This window comes from Myodes glareolus, chromosome X, assembly GCF_982192425.1.
Source record: "Myodes glareolus chromosome X, mMyoGla1.1, whole genome shotgun sequence".
NCBI lineage: Eukaryota > Metazoa > Chordata > Mammalia > Rodentia > Cricetidae > Myodes > Myodes glareolus.
In genome coordinates, this window is record NC_142053.1 from 71,722,420 (window position 1) to 71,739,796 (window position 17,377).

The window sequence follows — 17,377 nt, forward strand, 5'->3', positions numbered from 1 at the left end:
TATTGATAATTGACTGAAGTTTAAACAAGATGAAATACAGTACTGTAAAATTGGAAAATCATGGATCTGAGATGAAACACAAGTATTAGGAAAGGGTGCAAAGAACCCAGTGCAAAGAGTAACTCAGGAAGATAGGTGTCTGGACACGATTGGTAGGATCTAAGAATTGTACATTTCTGCTCGATAAAATAGAAAAGATGATGTTGATGGGTTTACGAGGCCTGAGAGAAATAAAACAGAAAAAAGCACAGCATCCAGGAAGCAGTATCAAAATTGCTAAGCAATATTATGACAATGTAGTATACAGTCCTTTTAAACAGATGTTTTCAGGCATTTAAGAATAGTTAAACTAAATAAAACAAGACATATATCCAAGTTCATGTGCCATAAAATATGGATATTTTATTTCAGCTCTGGGGAAAAAAAACACATCCTTCTATCCGCCACTCTAAGTTAACTGAGAATAAACTGGGAAAACTGAAGCAGATTCACATGTATAAATATGTATATTTGCATATGCATATTTTCATATTTTAGTCTTACTGACATTTATATCTTCACCTTATTTTGCTTTCTAATAAATTCTCTTACAAGTCATAAAATATACTCCTAGTACTTCTACTTCAGTTGCCTCATTAATCTCTTAATATTACTTGTGTTGTATTCATTAATTTGTATTTTAACCACTTGCATCATTGGCCAAACTGTTTATTTGGAATTAAACATGGGAACATGTCTAGTCATGTTGTCAGTTACCCATCCATTACATGATCTTTCACCATCATTTCCCACTTGGTACATCTTGCGGATCTCTCCGCAGGCTCCCACTGTAGTCCATTTCAGCTTCTGGTGCTGTACATATCTTTATCTTCTGGATGAGACTGCCCGTGATCCATGAGGTTGGGGTCAGGTAGAAACTGTATAATGCCTGATGAAGTATTAAAGTGAAAAAGAAGACATTTATATTTGATATTGGGAATATAGAAATGAGCAAAACAAAATCTCAACATGAGCCTCACATGGGTGAGATAAACAAGGTAAGTAAAATACATAGTACATTCTACGATGGTTAGGTGTTGCACAGAACACGAAATCACAGAGGGACATATGAAATGTTGGGGTAATTTCCAATTTTATATAATGTGGCTTAGAAAGGGTTTCTTGAAAGGTGATATTTGAGCAAAGAATTGAGGGAGATGCAGACATGTGCTCTGTAGATATCTGTGAGAAGTGACTTCCAGGATGAGCTGAAGGCAAGGAAGTGTGAGGCCCCAAGACGACACGGCTGGAATACAGTAGACAAATAGGTGTCAGTGAGTGAGAGAAGAGAAGCTCAGGGTAGTTCAGGGTCACCATTAAGTAGCATAGTTGTGTTTAACCAGAGAAGCTTTACCTAAAAGAGACTACAGAGGAAGAAAGAAGTAGGCATAGCAGATAAGAAGCCATTGCTTTGCTCCCTAAAGGATGGTGACATTTGAGAGAATTGTGAAAAGGGGCTATACCTTAAATAATTCTGAAGGTAAAATGTACAGGATTTCCTAAAGGGGTTGACTGTTTAACTTGAGAAACTAGAAAAATGGAGCTGGCATTTATTGAGACAGGAAAAAATGTGACAGCGTTCACAGGAAGACTTAACTGGGTTTAGCAGCTCCAGCTACATAGCATTGAAAACCATGGAGTGAGGTAGCATTATCTACAGCCAGATAAGGTACAAGAAAGGAAACTCTTTGGGATACTGTAACCTTTTCAGGTTAAGATTAAGAGACTATTAACAGAGATGTTAACAAGAAGAAAAAAAGAGTAAGAGATATCTTATAGGCCAAGATAAGTGATTATTTCAAAAATGAGGGAGCCTAAACTGTATTATGGTTACTGATGGGTTTCACGTGCTTGAGTTTGAGAACTTATTCTTAGAGTTGATAATGTGACTTAATAGTTAGCTTGACAAATTAATTGTGTGCCAGGCAAGATAGAGCCCAATGCACCACACATGTTTGGGGTTACGTTGATAAAAGTCACACTGCATACTGATCTATGCTAACTAATTTGCGTACATGCACAGTGATGTTTCCACCATGGTGAAATCATCTAATGGCACATTCATCAGAATTTGTCCCTGGAATTAAGCAATGCATGTCTGCATTATTCACATTTGGCAGATAAAGAGATTTTAATTTAGAGAGATTAATTTGACTATTATCATTCAGTTGCTAAGTGGGAAAGCCAGGCTGAACTAAGCTTGTCAAGACTACTACAGAGTCCTGGACTTTCTGAAGATAGAGGTTAGTATAGTAACAACATCACACACTTACGTTTAACATTAGATAAGATAATGGGAACAACATGATGCATATACTACATTGTGCTTGGTAAGTAAGCAAGAAATAACAAAATAGTAAAAAGCATGTCTATTATTGTTTAGAAATGGAAGTTTACTTAAAAAAAGATAAGGGTTAGGGTACTTGTCTTAAGATAGCGGAAGTAGTCATGTAGTCAATGACATAAGTTTAAATTTTCTAGTCTAGTTTAAATTAGTAGTACATCTACTAATTCCTTCTATTTTTCAATTTTTTCCAATGTCTGAATCATTTGTAAATGATTTTATAATTTTGGAGAGCCATAGATTTTGCTCATGGAATATTTTCAGCTTTATAATTAAAACAAGGGAAGAGCCGGGTGGTGGTGGCACATGCCTTTAATCCCAGCACTAGAGAGACAGAGGCAGGTGGACCTCTGTGAGTTCGAGGTCAGCCTAGTCTACAAGAACAAGAGCTAGTTTCAGGGCAGGCTTCAAAGCTATAGAGAAACCAAAAAAAAAAAAAAAAAAAAAAAGTGAACACAATGATTAATACTATGTCTGTATTTCCAGAAACATTTTATACTTTACAAAGTGTGACACTTGTATATGATATTATGAACAAATATACTTAAAAAATCAGGTCATGAACACTACCCATGACATTAATACTGTTCACCATACATTAGGAATTTTTTTCATCTGAGGTCCTTTTAGGGACCTATGATATAGACAAGTTTTCTAATCTCTAAAAAATTAGATATTTTATTCAGTAGTAAATATTGGTGACAAACCACAAGAATATTGTGTTTACATTTTTATTACTAACAGAAATATTAGATGTTTTCATATTATCTTACAGATTATATTTTCAAATGGCACTACTTGAAAATTACAGTAGGCATTAATTCTGTTGCTAGATAATATTTTATAATATCTAAATACAATAATATATTACTACATATTTGATTTTCATTTGAAAATGGCCTAAAAGGGGGGTAAAGGAATGCTAATGCTTTTGTGCTTGTCAGCTTTACTCAAATGTATCTTCACTGCCACCAGGTGGCAGCCACTGCTCAATAATGTGAAAAGTTTTTTGAATTTTTTTTTAAATTTCTTTAAATTTTTCTTTATTTTTGTGAATTTTGTTAAATCAAATTTTTAGTTTTGGGGTACTTTATTTATATCATTTCCACTCTCTCCACCCTAACTCCTCCCATGTTAACTCCACTCTCAACTTCATAACCTCTTCTTTATTATTGGTACATACATACATACATACATACATAATTTTCCCATCTTCTTTCAGTGAAAATTGTAGCTATATAAATTCTGGTTTAGATATATGTAGAAATCTAAAGAGACTCTAAGAAAGCAATTACTGTTATTAAACTTCAGAAATACACACACACACACAAAACATAGTACATTATTGTTCATATGTACACATGTTTAGGGCTGACCACAAGGGATCAGATAACCTGTCATGGGGCTTGTCCCTGGGGAAAACAGATTTCCCCTTCCTCAGTAGCCATTGATTGGCTATTATGTTCCATCAAGGGGTGGGGAGAATTTCATATACGTGCACAATGATATACGAGAATTATCTGCCTCCCATTTCCCACCTCTGTATCTTCTAAAACATATTGCTAACTTCATATCAATATTATTATTGTTATTATTAACATTATTATTATTATCATTATCAGTTATCATAAATGGTTGTTTGTGTGTATATCGGCGTACTACATGCATGCCTGGTATCGACAAAAGCCAGAAAAGGACATGGGATCCCCTGTAAATGGAGTTACAGACAGTAATGAGCTGTCATGTGGGTGCTAGGCATCAAGCCTGGGTAATCTTTAAGAGAAGCCAATGCTCTTAACCACTGAGCAAATTCTCCAGCCCTTTTATTTGTTTTTGATAAACCACTAAGTACTATTAGTGCTTCCCATATGTGCATGTTTAGGGCTATCTCCTAAAGCATAAGAAACCTATCTATCACCAGTAAACTTCAGAGAGGTATATGATGTATCATAATGATAGCCACTCCCCACTCCCTCCCTTTAGCTTCTCCTGGCCCTTCCCCTGATATGACTCCCTTCCTGACGGAGGAGGGTTATCTGTCTATTGTGTTATTTTCATTGGTCAATAAAGAGACTGCCTTGGCCCCTTGATAGGACAGAAAATTAGGTAGGCGGAGTAAACAGAATAGAATGCTGGGAAGAGAGCAATGAGGCAGATGCCATGGAGCCAGCCACCAGGTCAGACATGCTGAATCTTTCCTGGTAAGCCACACCTCGTGGTGTGATACAGATTATTAGAAATGGGTTAATATCAAGATATGAGAGTTAGTCAGTAACTAACTCTCTAGAGATAATGGGCCAGGCAGTGCTTAAATGAATACAATTTGTGTGTTATTATTTCTGGGGCTAAGCTAGCTGTGTGGGAGCTGGGCAGGATGAAAAGCAGGCCTGCCCGCAGCCCCTCACTATACCTTCCCACTTCAAACATTTCATATCTTCTCTCTCTCTCTCTCACCCCCTTCCTTTCCTTCAAATAATCCATTGAATCCAATCAATGTTTCCTGTATGGGCATAGCTGTGGGGCTCTCCTCTGGGACATGGACAACCTGCCAATGGCCACCCCTCCAAGAAAGGTGTATTAAGCAGAGATATTAGTAGGATGTGACAAATAATTACATGTGTCTTCTGCATTCAGATTTGCTCCACAGTGCGTGCAAATTTCCTGAGTCTTCTAACATCTCTACTTACTCCCTTAATTTACATTCCTGTACACAGTCTGATCAAAGCCTTGGTTCATTCAAATTTCCTAATTAGAAAGGTGCCCTAGCTTTAGAACTTTGATCCTCAGAAATTCTTAAAATGAACACACAGAATTACCCGTGGAACTTTTCTTATAATTTATCTGAATAGAGGCTTCACTCAGAACTGAAAAGGCTGAAGCAGGACGACTCCTAGCAGTTCAAGGCTATTCTGGAATACATAATGATACCCTGTGTCAGGGTATATGTGCATGGTGCATGTGTGTGTGTGTGTGTGTGTGTGAGAGAGAGAGAGAGAGAGAGAGAGAGAGAGAGAGAGAGAGAGAGAGAGAGAGAGAGAGAATTTAACCCTTGCAGCAAACATGTGAGAGCTATTACTCTCTTATTTTTGTGAATGAGGAAACTGGGTTGCGGATAACAAAACTGAACATAGATGATGGTATCTTGCTCCAGGTAATAGAATTATTCAAATACTGGGTTTGGTACTTACCTTCAAGTCTTATCCTAAAACCTGTAATCAGAATCACTACCATTTCCCATGTCATGGAACTTGGTGATTATATGTGAAATGGAGAAATGAAAAATTCTAAGGTTGAGACAATTAACCTTCAAAAATATTCTGTTACACTTAAACCCTAACCACCAATGTATTAGGAGACAAGAGCTCTGGGAGGTAATCGGGATTAGATGAGGTGATGAAGTTCTTATGAGTGGAATTTGTGTCCAATGAAGTGTCCTGACAATCTGCTTGGTTCTCTTCTTTGTCATGTGAGAGATTCAAGACCCCAACTGTTTAAGAGCCAAAAGTGTGCCTTCATATGAACCTGGCCATTCTGGCACCCTGATCTTGAACTTCCATTCTCTTGAATTAAAGCAATGCAGTCTATATTATTCTTATTCATAGTAGCATGAACTAAGACATATAATGAACATAAGTATCACTGGTATCCCTTTCCCACTGCAAGTCTCCTTAGAAGGCTCTTTATATACTACATCATCCAAGATAGGAAAGGGGTTCCAGATCATAGGTGGATAAGGAAAAATATTAGGTGAGAATGGTTTAAATCCTACTTTAAGCTGTATTTTGTTTCACCTTCAACAAGATAGTTGAGAACTGACAAGACATTTAGAAAAATGATGGCATATATTATATCCTTTATAAATATGCTCAACTGTAGGTTACTCAGAGAAAGTGTAAAAGTTGTATAAGTTATCTTGATTAGAAAGGAAAGACGGAAGAATAGCCAAATCAGATTTTGCTATTTGGTGACAACTCTTCTTGTTCTTATACTATTGTTATTAGAATCTTGCTCAGGGTCTTGGTATGTAGCCCAGACTAGTAGAGGAACTCACTAGATAAGTAAGAGCCCATACTGGCTTCCAAGTCCCAAGTCTTCTGTTTCAGTTTCCCAACTGCTTGGGTTGTAGGCATGACCTATGCCCTACCGCCAAATGGAGATTGAGAGAGGAGTAGGAGGAAGAGGAAATTAGAGACTAAATTCTGGCTTTAAAGTAGAAGAACTATGCACAGTGGAAAGAGGTTGGACTGTGGCATCAGGAAGACGAGCTAGAAATATGGCTCTGCTACTGACAAGTTGCATATTTAAAAAAAAAAACAGCTATTTACGGATGTGGGAGTCCCCTCTGTGTGTTGCTTGTATTGGCTAATGAATAAAGAAACTGCCTTGACCTGATAGGGCAGAACTTAGGTAGGTGAAGAAGACAGAACTGAATTTCTGAGAGGAAGAAAGCAGAGTCAGAGAGACACCATGGATCCACTGGAGACAGACGCTGGGAATTTTACCCGGTAAGCCACTGTCATGTAGCAATACACAGATTAATAGAAATGGGTTAAATTAAGATGTAAGAATTAACCAATAAGAAACTAGAGCTAATGGGCCAAGCAGTGATTTAATTAATATAGTTTCTGTGTGGTTATTTCGGGGCTAAGCTAACCAGGTGGCTGGGATGAACAAGCAGCCCGTTTCCTGCAACAGCTTACACTCTGGGAGCTTTCCATTATGAGATGGGAATAATCACCACTACATTAGAGGTGGGTTTTCATTTTGCTTTGTATTGATATGTGAATACAATACCTATAAACACTCTCTATCACAGTACATGATTTATAAAGAGTAGATCACAGTACTATTTTTACCTTTCCACCCCTGAATCTGGCAGATTTCCTTTGCAATGAAGCAGCTTATGGTTTGAATCATTCACATTGTACAGAAAAGCAAATCCATGCAAATCTGTGGCAGATGGGTTTATGTGACTAGGTTCTCAAAGCAGTTTTAAACATTTGGCTGTATTCTTTCTGATCATGGTGAGATATCTTTTGAAAGTATAACTATCACTCTTTAGTACCACAAAGTATTAATTGTCAATAGTGAATACTAGCAAAGTTGTAACGATGCTGGAGTGTACTATTTAATGCTGCAGTTTCTTCTGGTACTAAACTCAATAAAAGCACAGACAGGGGAAACTAAGCCTGACAGGAGACTGACAGGTAAATAGCATGAGAAATGGAAGCTGATATGCTTAATGTAGGTGTGACTCACACCTGTCAGCTGATAGGATTCTGAAAGGTACACTTTCCTCCTCCTGATAGAATAGCTCACATTTATAATGTGATATTAAATGTTTCACTCAATCATACTGACAGTACTACTCTATACCCACACACGTGGAGACTCATTACAGCTACGTAGTGATTTAAAAGGAAAAATCCCAGGGATCTAGGTCTCTCATAACCAAAAATGAAAATCACAGCATACATATAAGAGAGAAAACATTTAGGAAAATATGGAAGTTCAGAGTATCAACTATAATGCCCTAAAATTATTTAATAAAACTGAAAACAAAATTAAAAATTCCAAACAAACCTGCAGTAGATTCCGATTTAACCTTTGTTGCAGAGGCAAGTTCTTTTGGAAAAGACACTGAATGTTTCGAGTCAGGAGTTTTGGCATGTATTTCATCAGACATTCCTACCTGTTTATCAAAAACATAGTTGTTTCAGAAGCAAATTATTTTACTAAAAGAATATAAAATTATACCATACCAAGTTATTGTGAGTCTTTCATTTATCTCCATTTTATCTTTGACCTCTTGGTAGTATCATCAATATGAGCCAATGCTTACTGAAACTGAAATTTAATGAGTACTGTTTTGGTTTATTTAAAGTATACCTTAGCTCCTTCCTTTGGTTCAGGGAGTGATTCTTTTTCACTGCTTTTTGTCCACAATGACTTAATGGCCTGATAAATTTGCTGGCTTGTAGTATATGCCTTTTTCCCTGTTAACTAACAAAGAAAAAAAATGAGTTAAATAACGTATTTTTAAAAGTTAAAATAACAATTTTTCAATTCAGTCCAGGTATTTTATATGAATACTTAAGTCGCAATTAACAATAAAAATATCAATGTCTAGTGCACATGAAATAAAGCAGTATTTTCAAAACCTTATATGAAAAATTACTAACTTCCTAAATGGTGAATAAATATATAATTTCTTTCACAATATAACATCAACTTAAGATCAACTTCCTCTGCAAATTTCAGATATTCAATATATGCTTATTTACTCTAATTGCTCAGCTATAGACAGACTTCATGAACTTTTTTATATCCTACCATTTTGCCCTGTAACTTTCAATATATACAAGCATCTCCTCTCCCAGTGACCTTCCATCATCAGCCCCCAGCAACCACTAGTCTGCAATTTTCTTCTCTGTGTTTTAAATTCTCTAGATTCTAGATGAGTGACATCACTCCAGATTTGTCACTCTGTGTTTGGCCATTTCTGATCTGGCTAAATGGCTTCCATTAGAGGACTTTGAGTGAAAATTGCATCTATAAAAGTTTAGGAAGAAATATTTTGAAAAAATAAACAGTTAACTAAGAAAAATAAGGTTTCTAAGATGTTATAAGTGTTTTTGCTTAAAACTTTATCAATCTTTCTCCATTCACAGAGAAACAAAAGACATAATCATTTTTCAAGAGAATGACATTTGTTTCTGGTAGAAAGGTAATGTTGGGAATAGTGGAACCTGTCCTTGATATCCCAGATGAAAGATTCTGAGTTCCACATTAGTCTGGGGTAACGTCTACTAATAGCACTCTTTCCCTTTGAATATCTTTTGATTCCTTCTTATTTTTCCCCATCCTTCCTCATGGTTACAAGTATAGAACTATTAAGATTTAATAGAGAACTTTACATGATTATACTTTTGACAAACATGTGTCTTTTCTAAAGCAGTGTTTTGTTCTTCAAATTAAAAAGTTTTATTGTTTTTACTAATTATATACTTACACTTGAAAAATTTAAGCAATCCAAGGTTGGAAAACAACCCTATGGTAGAGTATTTTTCTAACATGCATGAAGCCCTACAGTCATTCCCCAGTACAAAAAAAAAAAAAAAGAGAAAAAAATACAGCATGGAGGCAGGTATAAACAATGATGAAATTAGCATCCTATTCCTTATACATACAACTGGGATCATCACAGCTGCACTGTTTTCTCAGTACAAATTCCTAGAAGTGAAATTTCTATATTAAGAATCATACTAATTTTCATTTTTAAGATGTTATCATATTGCTTTTCAAAAAGTTAGCAATATACAGCAGCAATTTACACTTCCACCACAAGCATACTTCTGTTTTCCTACCCTTTTTAACCAACAGCAAAATTTTGTTTCATTTAAGTCATTAAGTCTTTGAAGCTGAAAGACAAAAAATGCAAACATATGGATGTACATGAGGCATTGAATTTGATCCCTAGCACTGCCAGAAAAGAATAAGTCCCCCAGTATCAAAATATAAATAATCTATAAAATTGCTACTTATGCAATTGCTGATAAAAACTTAGTATTTTTGATTAGGCCATTTATACATCTTATACTGTTCACTACCTATCTGTCTACTTTTTCTACTTTTCTGAAGAGTACTCATCTCTTCATTTTTATTTATATGAGTTCTTAATACATTAAGAATGTTAACCTTTGTTGTGTATATTACAAATAGTTCCTCCAGTATGATTAAATCATTATATATGGCTTATTATAATTATTTTATATAGTCAAATACATTATTTTTCCTCTCATGGCTTCAAGATTTTGGTTTACTTAAGATCTAATTTATTTCAAAATAGATAAAATATACTTCTTTTTTCTCTTATGTTTTAAATAGCATTTTATTTTATGAAAAGGTTTTTATTCCATCTAGGATTTATTTAGACTTGATACCTAGTAAAGCTCTTTAATATCAATACATTCTTAAGCAATATATCCTTCCTTCATATACTAATATAAAGTACCACCATTGCTATAAAGCAGTCTTTACCCATATGTATACATTGACATATTTAATATAATTTGAGGGAGTTTTCTAATCACAAAGTTAGTAAAGCTAAGTTAACTTTAAGTTTTATAAATAAAAGCTTATTCATAGATGCTTTACAAAGTCCAAAGACAGGCTACTTGGTTAATCTTTATATACGTTAATGAAATACTGGAAGAAAAATGCTTTTTAAAAAATAATGTCACATTGACTGAGGCTTTTATTCTACAAACTACAGTATGAATTATGACTTGTTTTGAAAGCTGCCAGTCCTTTCCTTCTAAAAGGAAAAATGTAACAAAAAAGCTCTTATCTTGTATCCCTTTAAGTAGATTTGTCTGAGTAGCCAAAGATCTTCTAAAATTTATTTTATTAACTTATTTTTAATTATCATTATTTTCTGTGTATGAATGCTTTGCCTGTATATATGCTTGTGCAGAATAGGGCATTAGGCCCCATGGGACTGGAGTTCCAGATGGCTATGAGTTGCCATGTAAGTGCCAGGAACTGAATCTGGAGCCTCTGAAGTATTCTTAACCAAGTATTCTTAACCACTGAGTCATCTCTCTAGTCTAAGTAAAAGATTTTTTTTTTATTTTATAGTAAAAGATACTCATAGAATTTTGAATACTGATCACTAGTGGTTACTTTCAATAATAAAATACATTTTTTTCCAAATTTCCTCACAAAATTTCTTCCATGGTCAGTTTCATAAAGACAATTACTTTTAAGTATATCATGTACTTTGAGCATATACACTCCCAATGCCTTCCCATTCCTTCTTGCCATCTTTGAGTTTTCTTCCTTCCCTTAGACTCACTTATGTTTTCATGTCATATATGCATGTACATATATACATTTTCATGTCACATACATGTGTGTGTGGTTTCATGTGTCAATACACAAACTAGGATCTACAAATGAGAGAAAACATTTGATATTTGTCTTTTAGAATCTAGATGATTTCACTTAATATGATGACTTCTTTTGCAAACTGACTCATAGTCATACATTTGCTTTTTCTACAAATTTCTACACCAATTTCACTTGAAACTAAACAATTTAAGTACAATATGACAAAATATGAATAAAAATATGTTTCTAAGAAAATTGTCTTAAATGCATTATAAAGTTTTGAAATTGAATGTTTAAAATACAACTTCTTTAAGGTTTGGTGTAGGAGGTCCTTCTGTATTTGTGTTGCTTTCGTTGGTTATTAAAGAAATTGCCTTGGCCTAGTTGGTAGAGCAGAACTCAGGTAGGCGGGGAAGACAGAACAGAATTCTGGGAGGAAGAAAGCAGAGACAGGCAGACGCCATGGTTCTTCTGCCCAAGATGGACACTGGTTAGACTCATGCCAGTAAGCCACAGTCAAGTGGCGATACACATTAATATGTTTATGTGTTAAACTAATATGTGAGAGTTAGCCAATAAGAGGCTAGACATAATGGGTCAGGCAGTGTTTAAATGAATACAGTTTTTCTGTGATTATTTCAGGTATAAGCTAGCAGGGTGGCCGGGACAAAATGCAGGCTCCTCTTCCTCAACAAAGATTATCAGTTTAAAAACTTATGACACACAACACACAAACTTTAGGTGGATTCTGCAACCAAGGTTTTTCAATGATTTAAAATGATTTTCCCTATTTGAAAGAAACAAATTGAAAATATAATTTTTAATATATTATTGTTGTAAGAAAAATGGCATAAATCTCAACAACAACAACAAAAAACCCCCAATACTAGTGAACAAACTTCCTTTAAAATAGAGAAAAGGGATGGGTGCCTGAGGGCGTGGTTAAGTAAGGAAAGTGTTTGCTTTGCAAGCCTAAGAACTTTAGTTCAATGCCCATAATCAACCAGTGTGATAGTGTCTACTTGTAATCTGAGTTCTGCAGAAGCAGAAGCATGATGATCCTTGAAAGTAGTGGCAAGCCAATCTAAACTAATTGGTGAGCTCCAGGCCAATGAGAGATCCTGCCTCAAAGAAGGTGCATGGTGTTCCTGAGGTACTCAAGGTTGTCCTCCACCCTTCACACGCACATGCTTACATATATGCATGTAAACACACAGATGCATATCTATAAGCACACATGTGCATGGTCATGCACACACATATAGATTTATACCATGACATTATTCTTATCTACGTACTTACTTATCTATTTTTATCTCTGTGTAATCATGTAAAGGCAGCTAGAAGAATATTCCAAGAAATTTTGACACTGATATTTTTATGGATGTAAGCATATTTCAGTGGTTATATTTCTTCTAGTCTTAAACTTTTCTGTAATGCTTATATTTAAGAAGGAATTGGTATCATTTTTATGAAAATAAAACAGAGAGAGAGAGAGAGAGAGAGAGAGAGAGAGAGAAATCACTCTAAAAAGAAAAGAATAGAGCAGAATCAGTGGCAGCAGCATCCACTGGGACTGGTAACAGACAGAAAATTGGGACACCTGAAGTTGAGTGTGACTCTGGATAAGGCAGTCCCTGGGAACCTTCATTGGGCTAGTGTTTACTTATCAGCAAATAAGAACAATATAAAGGTTAAGTAAAATGAGCTCAAGTTTTTGTTCAGCATCAACATTAATTTGAGTGGCTAATTCTCATGTAAATTCAGAGGAAGGAGTCTTTTTAAAACAAATTCATCACTTTATCCAGCAATTTTCTCAAGTATAACTAGATTTAATGAATAATTTTCTTCTCTCTTATAAGCTTTTATAGCTTGATCACATTACAAACTGCAGAGTTCACAATATCCTTGACATTCTCAAAATATTGAAAAAAGCAGTTTTATCTACATCAACAAAGAGATATAGTAGTGAGAATACAAGTACAAAACATCCTTCTGGTAACAATATTTAAGTATGAATTGGAATATTAAATGTTGATAACTAATGACAGAAAAGAAGAAAAACTTGCATACCCAAAACCTGTGCTTCTGAATCTATATTTGTGATAATAATAATATAAAAAATACCAGGCCAGAGATATAGATTATGGCTTGACCAGTATACTGTCTGAGACCAGTATAGTGTCTGGGAATAACCCCTATCACTGCAAAAAGAAAACTCAATAAAAATGGTTCAAATTTAGATGTGCAGCAATTACAATGTGTTGGAAGACTTTTTTTTCCATTCCAATGGTTTCAAAATTTAATTTGTTTATGTGTGTATTTTTTAACCTCAGAAGTCTCTTTTTTTTTAAAGTCTCTAACAGCTTTTCGGCCCCTTATTTAAAAGGAAATAGCAAAATATTAAGGTGAAAAAATACCTGACAAATGTTTTGTTTGTAACTTTGCAGTTTGTGAAATGTTACAAGCCTTGTATTTTCTGTCTGGCTTAATTATTTTTAAAGAATTATTTGGCTGTTTTTTCGCACTGTGTTAATCTTCTGAACCGAGAAGCTGCCAGAGGATATAATTTTCTGTTAACTATGAATTTTTTTTATTTAGTTCAACTATGAAGCAGTATTTCTCCCCATAAATTCCAGTATTGTCTCTGAACTTGATCCGTCAACCTGCTTTTATATTGCTGAACTATAGTTAAACAAATTCATCCTATTTATTTTGATGATCATAAAATTAAGAATGGCATTTTCCATGACAAGATGCTATGGTCATTTTGCCAACCCATGAGTTTATTCCAACTGCATGCTCCTGAAATCAAATGTTTAAGGTTTTGTGTGACATTTAAATCTTGTCACACTGAGAGTTTAAAAAATTACTGTTATCACTTAAAAAGAACTTACCTTTGCAATTATTACTGACTGAGCTGGATAACAAACAGTTGCTCCTAATGAGGCCAATCCTAGTGGATAAGCAATCTTCTTAAACCTAGAACCTATGAAATTCAAACAAACCATTCACTCCAAATAGATACCACCAGAGACTTGATGTTATTACACTGTAATATATTCTTTGCCCCTCTTTAAGCTACCACCCTATGTTAAATTGCTCTGTAGTTAGTAATACCAATCAAGATGGTACCTAAAATGCCCTTAAGGTTCTCAATTCAATTAATGTCCCTTAACCATCATGTCCAATTTAAGAAAAATGTTCTGAACCTAATAATTATCTACACAAAGAAATTAGTAATTATCTTCATTTTTAAAAGATTGATTATTTTTCATATCCTAAGAAATTTAAAATTATAATTACACTTTTTTCAAATATCTAACAAAGCATGATAGAATTAATCAACTACTGTGATCATCAAAGCAGGTTAAAGTGAAATGGACTCTCTTCTATATGTCCTTTCTGATTAACACTTAGAAAGGTGAAGGACCCAACTAACCAATCAGCTAACGACCTCAAAAGGTACATAACTCCTTCATGTCACTGAATCAGAATACTGAAGTAATACTAATTACAATTAGCTTGACATAATTAATGCATTTTCAAAAGTGCCTTAACTAAGCATCTAAGAGTCATTTTCATATCATTTTTTGACAGTAAAATCTCCTTTTAAAAAATTCCAAAGAGAATCTTAGTAGGAACTCACTAGGTTCTCACTAGGAGCCTGTCAACTTGAAATTGCCCTGATTAACCTGGGTATAAGAAGTTCTGTATCAAGCCCTGTCACACAGCTTTTATCTTAACCCCATACTCCCTCTAAAGATTTCCAGAAAACCATAGTAATGCTGTATAACAATGGGAAATAGAGCATTCGTAGCTGAAGCTTAGACTTATAAGACCACCGCTTCAAAATAATATGCATCTTAAATATCTGTCTGGGTATGTTGGACTCTGATGAGATTAAGCAATTACATGTGGCTTTTTCAACCAAAGTACTGGTAACTCTTTCTAATAGTTTTTTGGCCCCTTATTTAAAAGGGAAATAGCAAAATATTAAGGTGAAAAATAATCTGACGTTTTCTGGTAACTTTACAGTTTGTGAAATGTTACAAGCCTTGTATTTTCTCTGTCTGGTTTAGTTATTTCTAAAGAAGTCTGTTATAGTCAGGTCTACAATAGACTGATCTTGGCTAAGGTGGGTAGGAAGGATGCTTTCTGTGGAATAGGGAGAGAAAGTCTAGACTGTCAAGCATATCCTAAACTGAATCGCAACTCTGCTCCTCCTCGGTATTTTTGTTTCATTCTTGATTTAACAATCCCAATATGTCAGGATTAGGATCTCTTAACTCATGAAAATTCCATGAACTATGGTGGTATATGGCAGGTTTTCTTTGATAAACTATTAAAAAAATGGCATTCATTCTTTCCTTACTTGTATATAAGGAACAATTCTGCAAAATGGAGTTTCATGTAGGTTCAACAGTTCTACTTTTACAGTTTAGAAAGAATACTTAACACAGATACTAAGTAGCACTGTGCACTTAAAAATATGCAAATGGATTTCTTTTAGATTCCTATCTTCAGTACAATAGGGTTATAAGAAAGAAATAGTTTTCTTGTTTTTACTGTACTATGACCTATATAAATAAGGTTTACATGATGACCTATGGCCTATCACACATCGTAATTTCTCTGAGACAAAAGTTTCATAGTATTTGCTCAAATAGTAAGCACAAAACATCCTGTATTTGCTATTCTCTCATAATTTATAACATTTCAAATAAAATACACCTTCAGATCGAATGTGTTTATTTCACTATCAACAAGGTTATAGATTATTCTAGTGCTTACATAAGGAAACAGTTTCTCTTACCAGAGGATTTCTATTTTGTAATTAAGAAACTAAGCAATACATTGTAGACAAATTCCTAAAACTCAAGGAATAAGATATAGAAGTGAGTAGGAAGAAAAAAAGCAAACACAATCACGCAGAGATAATCCGTTCTACTGACCTATAAAGTACAGCGAGGCTACTATAGTTCCTAGTAATCTATTATATATTTTATGAATATAAAAGAGCTCAAGAGCACTCAATATAAAGAAATAATAATCTGATGGAAGACAGTGAAGATGATGATATGCATATGAAATAGAGTTGTTAAATAGCATGTGTAAAAGGAGTTAACATGGTAAACTCAAGAGTGCTGCCATCAGCAGCTTCTGCTAGCATCTGGAAACTTCTCTTGGAAGTCTGGAATTTCGGTAGGGAAATACTATTTACATGACTAGCCCTCAATGAAACCTTGGTCACTCTTCTGCCTATAGTTGTCACTCAACATTTGGCTTTATTCATATCATCTCAACTTGTTACTGGAGAAATTAAGAATATGTTTTATTAGTCACTGGGAAAAGACTGCTAGAAACTTATAACTGATTTTGTCTAAACTTTGCCCTATGTCATTTCCCCCTTTCAAATTCCATCCTATACCTCCCATTGCAATAGTTCTTGTCCATAAATACATACTGAGCCCTGTGAGTCTTTGCAACTAGTCATCAAGCCTGACTGCAATCTTATGAATCTGACCGTTCACATGGGAACTAGAGTCCAATGGAAAAGTAGGTACAGATACCTTGTTCAAAAAGGTTTAAAAAAGCAAATATATCAAGTCTCACAGTGAATAGTGAATAAGAGTGGTAGACTGAGTTATCCCCTTTTACAGACTCCATTCCCATCTGGCTAATATTAATTTCAGCTACTTTGATCAGGATAAAACCAAAAGTAAACCAGGTTTTATATGCTATAGCATGTCTTTCTCAAATCCTTAACAGAGTTTCTGGTATGAGTAGTATGACTAAGCAAAGCAGTTTTGAATGGATAGTGTATATCTGTATATTAACATACAATTCTCAAGAAATTTTTGGTAGTATAAATACCTTTATATTAAAAAAAACAAAATTGTAATAACAAGGCAGCAAAAAAGGCAAATTACATTTTTAATTGGAACAGTTATATATTTTTAATATTTTGTTTAAAAAAGTAATATCTTTGTACATTTTAATATATAGTCTTATAACTAAAAATACTTCATATTATCCTTTTGAAGTTGTACATTTCCCACATTCTTAACCTCAGGCAACTAACAATCTACTTAATGTCAT

The 17,377-nt window shown here is 34.4% G+C and overlaps 1 protein-coding gene across 4 annotated transcripts in view; it reads right to left on the bottom strand.

Moving 5' to 3' along the window:
- Positions 1-376: 376 nt before the first annotated feature.
- The window catches only part of Apool (apolipoprotein O like), a 55,812-nt gene continuing 38,811 nt past the window's right edge, over positions 377-17,377 (bottom strand). For all 4 annotated transcript variants that reach the window (XM_048417849.3, XM_087902581.1, XM_087902582.1 and 1 more), the window contains exons 6-9: positions 14,173-14,264; positions 8,273-8,386; positions 7,967-8,075; positions 377-928 (exon numbers count right to left, since the gene is read on the bottom strand). In XM_048417849.3, coding sequence (XP_048273806.1) covers positions 840-928; positions 7,967-8,075; positions 8,273-8,386; positions 14,173-14,264 — 404 coding nt within the window. In that variant the 3' untranslated portion in view covers positions 377-839. The remainder of the gene's footprint in view (positions 929-7,966; positions 8,076-8,272; positions 8,387-14,172; positions 14,265-17,377) is intronic.